This window comes from Geospiza fortis, unplaced genomic scaffold, assembly GCF_000277835.1.
Source record: "Geospiza fortis unplaced genomic scaffold, GeoFor_1.0 scaffold102, whole genome shotgun sequence".
Lineage (NCBI taxonomy): Eukaryota > Metazoa > Chordata > Aves > Passeriformes > Thraupidae > Geospiza > Geospiza fortis.
In genome coordinates this window covers 1,549,353-1,561,494 of record NW_005054373.1, presented here as the reverse complement: position 1 = coordinate 1,561,494, position 12,142 = coordinate 1,549,353, and the positions used below count along the sequence as shown (strand labels likewise).

The 12,142-nt window shown below is 48.1% G+C and overlaps 2 protein-coding genes across 2 annotated transcripts in view; one reads left to right on the top strand and one right to left on the bottom strand.

The window, feature by feature from the left end:
* Positions 1-5,413, top strand: part of ZCCHC14 (zinc finger CCHC-type containing 14) — a 48,737-nt gene extending 43,324 nt beyond the window's left edge. The window contains 2 exon segments of the mRNA XM_031060149.1: positions 1-424; positions 1,331-5,413. The exon segment at positions 1-424 is cut by the window's left edge and continues 133 nt beyond it. Coding sequence (XP_030916009.1) covers positions 1-424; positions 1,331-1,386 — 480 coding nt within the window. The 3' untranslated portion in view covers positions 1,387-5,413.
* A 138-nt stretch (positions 5,414-5,551) lies between these two features.
* On the bottom strand, positions 5,552-11,899 carry MAP1LC3B (microtubule associated protein 1 light chain 3 beta). Its single transcript, XM_005424805.2, has 4 exons — positions 11,896-11,899; positions 11,336-11,391; positions 8,952-9,058; positions 5,552-7,062 (listed from the first exon to the last, which is right to left on the bottom strand). The coding sequence occupies exons 1-4, from the start codon at positions 11,897-11,899 to the stop codon at positions 6,888-6,890; spliced, it is 342 nt and encodes a 113-aa protein (XP_005424862.2). The 3' UTR covers positions 5,552-6,887.
* Positions 11,900-12,142: the final 243 nt, after the last annotated feature.

Here is a 12,142-nt window from a genome sequence, read left to right as displayed (position 1 = left end):
TGCGGCTGCAGCGGCAACTGCGGCTCCAGCGGCATGACCGTCAGCTACGCCAACTATTTCCAGCACCCCTTTTCAGGACCTTCCATGTTTACTTTCCCTTTCCTGCCCTTCAACCCCCTGTGTAGCAACGGCTACATCAACACGCAGCAGTACAACAGCAGCACCACGTTCCCCGTGGTGCACACGGCCTACAACAGCGGCCTGGCCCCCGACTCCGTCATGGCCGGCCAGTCCACCTTCGCCGTGCCCCCCATGCAGAACTTTATGGCGGGCACGGCCGGGGTGTACCAGGCACAGGGGATGATGGGCAATGGCAACGGGTCAAGCCACAAAAAAAACGGGAACCTCTCCTGTTACAACTGCGGGGCCAGCGGGCACAGAGCTCAGGACTGCAAACAGCCACCCATGGATTTCAATCGGCAAGGTAAAGGCTGGGGGGACACACAGGGCCCTTTCCTGAGGGTAGAGTTCAGGCTGATGTTTCCTGAACTGGTTCGTTCCTTTCTTTGGGATTTTTTCCTTTGTGCCAAGTTACGGCTGATGTTTCTTCAAATTACTCATGGCTGCATTTGGGTGACCCTTTGGAATGGTTTGCTCTGGGTTTGGAGTAATATCCAATCCAGAGTGTGGCCTTGAGCCCTGCCCCCGTGGTCTGATGGTGTCTGGGAATCTCTGGCTTGTAAAAATGGTTTGTTATTAAAAGTTGATGGTCTGAGCTATTGGCAAATTTTAGGCAGCCTCATGAGAAGGACTCAGACAAGGCCCTCAGGTGTGATCTGTGGGGGTGGCACTGTTTTTTAGGGAGGGAAGAAACATCAAGGAAGGGAGGGAGCTGCTGTGGACAGGTGGCAGCAGAACCACTGTTGCTGCCTCTGCATTGTCAGCCAGATCAATTTCAGTCATTATTGCAAGTTCCTCTGGAATTTTAGAAACTGAAATCTCTGTTCCTCTTTCCTTGTTCCCAACACAATAACCTAAATGAAGAATTGCTGTTCAAACCCTCCTGTCATGGTGGGCAGGCCCTGGCACAGGTGCCCAGAGCAGCTGTGGCTGCCCCTGGATCCCTGGAAGTGTCCAAAGCCAGGTTGGACAGGGCTTGGAGCACCCTGGGCTAGTGGAAGGTGTCAGGGTTGGAACTGGATGGGCTTTAAGGTCCTTTCCCACCCAAACCATTGTGGGATCCTGTGATTCCATGAAACAAAATTGTGCCAGCCCTAAAATTGCACCCAAGCTCCAGTGATTCATTCCATGGCTAGGAGGCAGCAGGTTGGTTTGGGAAGCCGTGGGAGGTGGCTGATGTGTAACCCCTGTGTCCCTGTCCCTGTCCCAGGTACGTTCAGGCTGAAGTACGCCCCTCCCTCGGAAAGTCTGGACTCCACAGACTGAGCTTCCCCAGCTGGCACCACGATGCTGTAAAGCCATGGAGAGCGACGGAGATCGAACTGCAAAACTGAGACGTCCAGTTGCTGTTAAGCTTAATGTATTTTTTAATCCAAAGGTGCTTTACTTTATTAGACTAGGTAGAAAATCTAGCTTAGGGGTGCAGCCAACCCAGTTTTGATTGCCAAATTCAAGCTTTGTTGTTGGAACTCCTGACTCCGTGTCCTCGGACAGATGGATGGACGGATGGATGGATGGATGGTGGAGCTGGCCAGCTGCAGTTCCTGCTGGAAGTACAACATCCCCTGTACTTTTTTGGCTGGAGAATGTTACCACAACTGGACTTTTCTAAGGTGAAAGGCCTGACTCCAGGGCAGCTGTGTTCTGAGGTGGAAGGTAGGAGTGGCCAGAAGGACTTTGGCACCCCTGGGCTAGGTAAAATGTCTACTTTTTTTCAAAAGTGATCAGGCACTAATCTCTGGGATTTTTAAGGATTGCACTACAGAAGAATGTAAAACTCTTCAAGCTTTCTGCACTTTTAGCAGACAGTGTCACTCTGAGACCAGTGCAAGAGGCAAAGAAGTTCCAACCTTTACAAATTGGCACCAGCAGGCTTACGGGACTTAATTCCACAATAAAAATCCTAAAAAGTCTCTCTTTTTCCCTTCCAAAAGAACACACACGGCAGTTTCGGTTCCTTCTGGAAACAAACTCGTACTTCATTGTCTCACCTATTACTAGCTAGTGCTGGCTTCCCAGCACTGGAATAAACTTAGTTTCCAAGGGTCCAAGTCCCAGAGACTCCAGAGTCATAAAAGCTTCGAGGATATTTTCCTGTAATACACAAAACCTTTACGTCCTGTTACTGTATATAGGTCTCTTTCACAGAAACCTTATTATTCTGCTTTTGTAAATGAATTTTAAACCATCCTAAAAAAAAAAATCAAACTAAGAACTCTGGCAGCAGAGTTGATAAGCTTTTGCTTTACTTTATATAAAATACCCTTTGGCTCCTACCCCAGGATTCAGGAGTGGTGGGAGTCAAACATGTAAAAGGTAGTAAAAAATTCATTATTATCAAGACTTGGAAGGATTTCTTGTCGGCCTCCTTCGTTGCAGTAGGTTGTAGATGAGTAGCTTTGGTGTTAACTACTTAGTCCATCATTTGTGGGTGACAAATCTAAATTAGGACTCGAGAGGAAGCCAAACCCATCTCGAACTGCTAATTTGAAACACTTTGGTCCTGTCTGGTTGAAAGAAGATCCTAATCCTCATGGCTCTCCCCCCCGGGAATATGACAGCATTAAATGGGTGAGGCCTCCTCTGTAAAAGTGTCTGACAGAGAGAAATTTGCATCCTGTAATTTGGGAGACACCTTTAAAGTCTGAAGCCTTGTTTACACTCGGAGGTATTCCTTACAGCAGGATGAATCCATAGGATTGACTTGGGAAGTCCTCTGGGAGCAGGAGGGTTTGGAGCTGCCCCCAGGAGCTGGGGCTGTGTGAGGGGGGAGCTCAGCCCTTCCTGGGCCCTGCTCATGGGAAAGGGACATTTTGGGCTATCCCTGTGTCCCTGCCTCTCCCAGGGCAGCCTCAGCCTCGTGGGATCATGAGCATCAGGAGAGCCTCGGGAATGTGGGTGGGCAGAACCAAACTGGGCCCAGGGAGGGATCCAAAACCTCAATTTGCAGAACAAACAAACAAACAAACAAACAAAAGATACTTTTATTGCTATGCAATAAGAACCCCCTGATTTGTGTATCCCCAGCCCAGCTCCCGCTCCCTGTTGGCTCTGCCTGTGTTTGAGGACGTTCCCTGTGTTCCCATGAACAACCTTCAGACCTACAACACTAAAGGGATGAAAACTGACAATGCAATTTACTTTGCCTTAATGAGCTCGAGACAATGGTAGGAACAGTCTGTCCCACTGCATCATGCCCAAGGAAAACGTGCAGTTCCATGTTTACTATTTGCAGCTTTGAGGGTCTCTCCAGTGGCCTGGAACATGTGCTGAAAGCCAAACTTAGTGTTATTATTATTGTTGTTGTTATTATTTTTTCACTTTTTTAAACAGTATTTTAAAATTGTATTTAAGGAAACTGTATTTCAACACATATGTGAGTGTTCAAAAACCCTCTTGAAACAGCAAAAAACAGCAGCAGCAAAAAAAAAAAAAATCATTTCTGTACCAGTTCTGTTTTGTTTTACTGCCCAGGGCTGGGCACAGTTATGTCTGATCTTCCTCACAGAAAAAATCGTATCAAAAGGACTGTAAAACTGAATGTCTGTCCAGCAAATTGTTTCATTCCTTTCTCCAGAGCTTTCTTTAGGATCCTTTTCTGTGTGTAGACTTCAGGCTGATGTTTCCAGCAAACTGTTCCATTCCTTTCTTTGGGATTGTTTCTTTTGTGTCAAGTTATGGCTGATGTCTCTTCAAGTGGCTCATGGCTGCGTTTGGGTGACGCTTTGGAACAGTTGGGTCTGGGTTTGGAGTAGGATCCAATCCAGAAGGACCTGGAGGCAACACAAGTGTCCTGAGAGGAAAATCTAATGAGTCAGCAGCAACCTCAGAGCCTTCCCCAAATCCCAGCGAGCTGGGGCTTCAGACCTGCCAGTGAACACCCTCCACTCTGTACTCAGAACAACCAAAGTTGGTAAGTCCGAACAGAGCACCTTAAATCCATAAAATTATCCTTAATCTCTTCTTCAAAGGCACAAATCCATCTTTTTACTCCTAAAAAGCAAGGTAGCTTGGGTTGGAATAGTAGAGTTCTAGCTGCCCTGCCTGAAGGAACCAGTTCTTAAACCCTATTTTTATACATTGAAAGATGGAGATTTCAAAGAATGTTATTTAGCCCTGTCTTTGTCCTGCAAGCATAAAAAGAATTAGTTCTAAAGATGGATTTCACTGTGGAATGGGAATGATTTTTCAGTGTAAGAGGGAAGGGAATCCCCAGTGATCTCCCTGCAGTGGCAGGAGAATCAGTGAGGAGCCTTTCCCAGGGGAGGGAGCAGTGGGTGGGGCAGTTCCAGCTGTATTTTCCATTTGATGATGGAAAGACTTGAAATAGGATGGAATTTCCAGTGAACTCCTCCTCACCCTGCAAATTAAGCATTAATAAATATTCTGGGCTCGACCCTAACAGGGAGTGCAGAGAGGGAGGAGAGGGAACTGAGATACTGATCAGAGGGTTCCACCTGACTTTTGTTGAAAACCACATTTGAACCAATACTAAAGTTTATCAGAACTGGTTTTTATCCAAATCAGCTCTGTCACACTCAGCTTTTTGTGGAAAATTTTCATTAAATTTTCATTAAATCTTGGCAAATTAAGCACCAGACTTCCCAGAGTAAGAGTCCACCAGCAGGCATTGGCCATGCACCAGATCCCAGAGATATCCCAGGATGAGCCAGGCTGGGGCACCAGGCAGAGCAAAGCTTCTCCCAAAATCCTGCAGGGGAGCAGAGCTGTGCCAGAGAGACCCTGGGAGCACTGGACTCGGGCTAGTCTGGAACACCTGGAAATGGGATGAATATGGGCAAATCTGGACAAAAATCCACGTAATGGAGTGTTTGTGAGAGTAGGAATCACTTTGGCTGGTTGAGGCCCCACAGCTCTTGTAATAAACCCTTGGAATTACCCATTTGTTCCCTGAAATTTTCCTGATGTACACAAGAACTGTGTTGGTACTGAAGCAGAAAGCAAATCCCGTGTGTTTTCAAGTGCAGATTAACAGCTTCTCTTGGACATAACTTTCCATTAGGAATGAAGGAAATTCCTGCTCCATTTGAGCCATTTCTTTTACTTCGATCACTTCTAGTATTACAAATTCTGCATGTAACTTTATAAATATTTTAAATAGTTTTGTAAATATTTAATATTCAGCTAATTTGATTTTGAATTGTAAATGTCAAGTATTCTGGTATTGGGATTTTTATGTTTTATTATACTTTGTTAAAAGTTAAATTGTACATTTTTAGAATGTTTTTATCTGAGTAAATTTAATGTATGGAAAATAAAGAGTTAAACAGAATCCCTTGGTACTGGCTTTCCTTTTAAAGGGATTCAGCTGTGTGGGGGCTTCTCCAGCTTGGCAGTAGCAGAGAATTATTTTTAATTCCTTTAATTATTTCGCTGTGAAAATGCCTAGGAATAACCACACGAGCCGGAATTAAGTTGGGATGTAATCCATCCATATCAGCACTGTATTAATTTTAAAAAAGCAACATTTGTACAGGAATATCAGTCGATCACATCGTAATTACAAGTACAGTTGTCAGTTATGAGTTAAACGAGTTCTTACACGAACAGAACTAAACAGAGAACAAGCTGCATCGAAAAGTTCACGTCGGAGTAAAAACACAAAGGACAATAAAAAACGGGCAGGGGGCCCTGGGAAAAGGAGATGCATGCAAAGAGTGGAGGAGGTACGAGGTGGAGGAGGTACAACGCGTGCACCCCGCGCAGTGCCAGGCGCTGTAGTATTGCTTCTGTCCCCGCCAGAGCCGGTGACACCGCGGACACACGGACACCGCGGGGATCCCGCCACGCCTCGCTGACAGCACTAGAGAAACACAGGTTTGTCCCACGGGAGAGCTCCCCTCTGCACAGCCTGCTCCCTGCCCGGGAGGCAGGAGCCTCCAGCCGTGCCACAAATCGTTTGTTCGTCAACTCTGGGCAGCCGCTCCCGGCCCTGAGCTGCTCCTCCCGACTGCCAGGCACGGGAAGGGCCGACCTCCGGGCTAGGGGCAGGATCCTATGGATCACTGGAAGCCAGCTCAGATGAACACACAGGGATTGGGAATTCATAACAGACTGGAGTTTATTTCAGTGTTACCTGTTGGGGTGTGCATTTTACAGTTAGACACTTCCTACAACTACGATAAAGCTGTGGTGTTTGGTATGAGTATTCCAGAAAGCGGCGCCGCCCCTGAGCGTGCGGTGCCCAAAAACCGGAGACACAAAGAGTTGTCCTTCCCCAGCTCACCCCGAGCACTTGCCTTAACTCCCTGCAGCACTGACACGAGTCTGATGGAGCTGCAGAAGAAAAAGCTCCCCTTTGGAACATTAAAATGCATTTGCTCTCATGAGAAACCTTCCCATTTAAAACCAAAAAAATTTAAGGAATCGTAGGGAGAATTTCCAGCAAACTCACGGGAAACACTTTAGTTCCTCCCTGGTGCCTGTTCGCTCATTAAAAGTAAATCAAGTGTCCCTTTCTCTGCAAGTGTCACATGCACAATTGGGCTCCTTTCATCAGGTCCAGACCTGTAAATGTGCCTGTGTGGAATATTATTAGGGCAGGTTTCAAAGCTGGAGGTGCTCGTCTGTACTGTTTAATAGTCACAAACAAGGCAAGGTGAGATGAGACACCTGCTAAAGCAAGACTATGCTAAGGACTGAGAGCGTAGGTGACATCCGGTTCTTTCCCTGGGGGGTGTGTGGGGAACAGTGGGGGTGATGGCCAAGGGTCAACCCAAATCCAGGGCTAGGCCCAGCGGCGTGTCCTAGGCGGAGGCCGGCGCTCCGAAGGTCTCCTGGGAGGCGTAGACCATGTAGAGGAAGCCATCCTCGTCCTTCTCGCTCTCGTACACCTCGGAGATGGGCGTGGACACGCTCACCATGCTGTGCCCGTTCACCAGCAGGAAGAAGGCCTGGTTGGAGTTCAGCTGCAGGCGTCGCCTGGGCAGGGGTGAGGGGAAAGGGGGACAAAGGACAGATGGCAACGGACAGTCCTCAGCAGCAAGGTCAGAGCAGAGAATCAGGGAATGGTTTGGGGTGGAAGGATTTCAATAAACCTTATCTCATTCCAGCCTCTGTGATGGGCACCTTCCCCTGCATGTCCCCACCCAGCCCTGTCCCTCAAAACTGGACTGAATTCCTCTGCTAAATCCAGGCAGGTGCATCCCCTGGCAGAGCCCTCACTCAGGGGAAAAGCTGCACTCCAGAAGGGCACTGAACTGGAGGGACTGGAACGAAGCACCCCTGGCATAACCAGGGACCTCTGGCTTGCAGCTCACTGGAATGAAAACCCAGAGATCCTTGGGAAGATTGGGAAAGACAGGCAGAGCTTCCTTGCAAAACCTGGGCAACTTTAAAACTCACTTTGTCACCAGCTCTGTAACGGCCTGGGTTTAACCTTGGAGCATCTTGCGCCCTCTCCTCCTCTCTCCCTCCCAGGAGAAGCATGGTGGGAAGGGCAGGGAGCCACAGGCTGCACAAAGTGCCTGGCACAGGAAACAGCTGATTGCTGGATTTCCCTTGGATCATCCCAGCTCGGGGGAAATGGGTGTTCCTGCTAAACTGCCTCCTGCAGAGCAGGTCTGCAGAGAGCAGCTCTTCCCACTGGATAAACCAAGTGAGCAACAGCAGCTCAGGAGTGTGGAGCTGCCACCAAAGGAAGGAAAGAATAGATCAGAAGAGCTTCCTGCTGTTTCCACTCGCTGCTGAGGGGCAGCAGCAGCTGGAAACAAGGATTTATTTAGCTCCCAACCATAGCCCTGGACAGGGACCCTTCCAAAGCCAGCCTAATCACTGCAGAGACAGCAGGCTGAGGGAAGGCAGCAGCTCTCCAGGGTTTGGGACGGATGGGCTTCACTGTGCATCACTGGAGCTGGCTGAGGCCCAAGTCTGGCCAGTACCAAGTTATTTATTAATAGTAAAGCCAGAGAAAAAAGGTGAGAAAATCCTTCAGCCTGCAGTTAACCTCTTTGCCCAGGGGCTTTCATGTTCCTGAGAAACTCTGGAAGACTTGAGCAAACTGGTTCCTGTCTCCAAAGCCCTCTCTGCCTTTCTTCCTCCTGCAGGAGCTGGGATTTGCCTGTGACAGTTTTTGTTTGGACACCCTGGACAACTCCCACAGCCCGTGGCCTCCACAAACCAGCTCCTGCTGCAGCCTGACCAGCACAAAACAAGCTCTGGTTTGCTGCTCACTTCTGGAGAACCTTCCTAATCAAACACTGCTGCCGAGCCAGCAGAGATGCACTTCTAGCAGAATTTCTGACCACACAACTTCCACTCGGGGCTGTTCCCCTCTGCCTTTCCTGTAAGATGAGCAAGCAGCCAAGGCAGAAACCCTCTGGCCTGAGCTGGTGTTTCCCAGGCCTCAGTGCTGTCACTGAGGGAAAGCTCAATTCCCAAAGGATGCCAGGAGCATCCCCAAGCAGCAGCCAGAGCAGAGCTCTGGCTCTGAGCCCAAACTCCCCTTCCCAGTGGGTGGGAAGAGGCAGCCACTCCCGAGGGGGACTCCATGGCAGAAGAGAGGAGGCATCCCAAAATAGCCAAGCAGGAAGTGCTGGGCAGAAGACCCATGGCAGCCAGGGATTCACAGCCCCACACTCCCTCCTACAGCTCTGGGAATGTTATTTCTCTTGGAGGCAGACTACAAGCCCAGCTCTCTTCAGAGTGGGGTTTTTCCAGCAAAGCAAAAGGAAAAGCACCTTCTCCTGCTTTGTCCTAGTGCTCACTAGATAAATTTTCCACTTAGACCTCCCAAGTGTACCAGAGGAAGAATTAACAGAGCATCACAGTCCGAGGTTGATCAGTTCACACGGGAATCCCACCAATACTACCTGATAATTTTGATTAGCTCGCTCATGTTGACATGATCTGGCACCAGGAACTTGGTCTTATCCAAAACTGGAAGCTGCTTCTCCCCCTTGTACCTTTCAATGATCACCTGAGAAGAAACACAAAAAGCAGAGGATGTGAAAGGCAGGAGCAGTGTCTGGTGCCCTCATCTCCCCCCTCCCAGCTCCATTTCCTTTCACCTGTGAATGCAGCATCTCCAGTCTAAAAAGCAGCAATTCATGGTTGGCTCAGCTATCTTAAAGGTCTTTTCCAACCCAAACAATTCTGTGTTTCCATGAGAATTAATTACCTTCACGTGCTCTTCTGTTCGTTTGCAAGAGCCACTGCACAAAGGGGTAACACACAAGGATTTTACAGCACACATCCACAGCTTCAGTGCAATTTTAAGAGAGTTCCTCTGCTGCAATCATTTAACCCAGCAACAAGGAAATCCAAAGAAAGATCAAGCCCACTTCCCTCTAACACACTGCAGTGGCTGACCAGGGGTTTGTGCTGCTATACCAGTCTGCCAGATCAAGCATTTGTCTCTGGAATTTCTCCAGTTTCAGGCCATCTCTTTAAGAACCACCACTCCAGATGACTCTGCCATTCCATTCACCTCCCATGGTTCCTTGCAATACATGAGAAAAAGCTACTTTGGAAGGGTATAAAACCTCCAATTTCCAAATTAAGGAGAAAATTTCCTCAAGCACGCTCAGGAGCCAGTAACTCTGCCAGGACTGCTGTGTAATAACCACTTAATTCACAGAGAAAATGCAGATTTCCCAATTTAAGGAACACCCTGCCCAGCAACTGAGGGTAGTTCCTGCTTTTGAAAAGTGATCTCAGAACTCGTGTGCTCCTGTTTCCAGGGCCATGTGGGGTTTGTAGATTTCCAGTCACCAGGAGCTACGTGACACCAGTCCCTTGGATCCTCTCCATGCTCACGGGGTCTGGCTGTGTTGATCCTAAAAAGCTGCACAGGTGAAGAGACCTTGATTGAATTCTACCAGAGAAAGAGCCTTACATCACTTGAAATAAATGCTGGCTCAGTCTGGGTAACAAAGCCCCACTATTTTTAAGCAGCAGATATTTCTAACAGCAGCATGGAGGACGTTGACAGCACAGGAGGGATTTATTATCTGGTGTGACATTGCCACCTTATCTCATCCAGAACTGCTAATGACAATAACGAGGCAGTGACTGGCCCAGCAAGACTCCAGGGATCCCAGCAGGGATAGCTGGGAGTTTGCATCACCACATCTCCAGCAAGTTCCTTAGGTACCTCTGAATTTTTGGTTGGAAGCTGTCCATGGCTGATTTAAAGTGAGGGTTTTGCCATAAATCCCCGGCTTTCAATCTGTGGTCATGGAGCTTGGGGACTATGGCTAAGTAGTCTCTGAAAGGTGAGGGAAAAAGCAATATTTGTCAGGAAACAGATTTGCAAGGAAAGCACCTTTTGGGAAAATGAAACATTCCAAAAAAGTCAGAAAATCCTGCTGTGAAGCATTCCTTGTTCCTCTGCCCCACTGCACAGGGACGCAGCAGTGGCAGCTCCAAAGTGAAGGAAGGAGTTTAAAGCCCAAGAAAAGCTGAAAACCTTTCAGTTTCTGTTTCTACAGCAGCTTCTGTCAGTGAGCTTGCTCGGGGAGTGGGGACAGTTTGCAGCAGGTGGTTCACAGCAGAATTTCCACACACTGGGGTCACCAAATCTCATCACAGAGCCAAAGGCTGAGGGTCCCATTCAGTTCCCTCTGCTGAAGAACTCATCAGTGACAGAACACAATCCAAGCCTTTTGCTTGTAGGATATTCTCTGCATTTTTAACTTTGATGCAGTAAATAAAATAAAATACAAACTTGGGCAGCGTTTGGAGCTGAGCAGCTGAGGAGTGACAGGGTGAGGGGTGATATCCAATGTGAGCTGGACAGCCCAGCAGCATTCCTGGAGACCTAAGCACAGGCCCATCCCAGGAGAAAAGGATTTTTTCTGATGAGCAAATCTATATCTGCCTCTGCACTCCTGTCTACTCCTCTTGGTGAGCCTCTGAAGACTCTTAAATCAGAGAAGAAAACCACAGAGAGAGGAGCTGAGTGCTCAGAAGGATCTCAGAGCTCAGCTGGGGTGTGGTTTTCTTCCAAGTTACAAAACACAAGTGCAAAGCTCCGGAAATGCCACTTCCTCCAGCCCCTGTGAGCACCTTGCTGCACCACACCAACCGTGAGAACTGCTGCTTCAGAATGCTCCTGAAACCCAGGCTTAGCCACCCTGAACTGCCAGGTTTTCATGTGGTCTCCTCAGGACAGCTCTTTCACAGCTTTCTAACTGCTAAAAAGACCATGAGGCTGGAAACTGAAGTAAAAAAAAATTAAAAGAACTGGACTTACTGGTATTTTAGTGGGATGCTGATCCCGAATCAGTCGTACATCTTCCACTCTTTGTTCTGCAAGGGATTAAAAAAAAATATCTGTTTAAACATTCACAGTTAATGCTGTTATTTCCTTATTTCTCCACCAGTGAACAGAGGGACTATGTGTCAGGAAAAGCCAGAAGAGGAAATTCAGGCAAAGCCAATTTCCAAATGGGCCAGCACTATCAGGAGTACAACCTCTCCTGTGACAGCTGATCCCTTGCTCCTTAACCCAAGGTGACAAGCGCTGTGTGCACCTGCCTGGCTCTCCTAGAAAGTGTTAAAGGAGATCCTTTCCTCCCCACACCCCTCACTTTCTGCCCACTGAAGCACACATTTAACCTCACACAGTTAAGGCCTCAAATTACACCACCCAAATGAACAACTGAATACCCTGTGCTATTTCTGTCAGGTCCCAGAAGAGGAAATGGTCAACAATTATTTGAGCCCCGAGACTGGCCCAAGCCTGGCAGCATCAGCTTTCCCTGTGTGCTCTCCTGTTACCGAATTCCAGGTTTTATTTTGACTCGGCCTCACCCATTGTTGCAGGCTGTGCTGGACCTACACATTTTGCCATTCTCTGTGCCAGTTTTCAGGATAAAGTTCAGCTCTCCTCAGACAGAAATATTAATAGAACAGATATCATGAACCTGGCTAAAGTACACAAGGCAGAGTAAACAGCCCGGCTGCTTTCAGGGGCCGCCTCGTCCGTCTGTCCCCTGCCTACTTTCAGATTCAGTGAACTCAATTTTAAGCCTCTGTTCTTCAGCAGTACGGCGCTTTC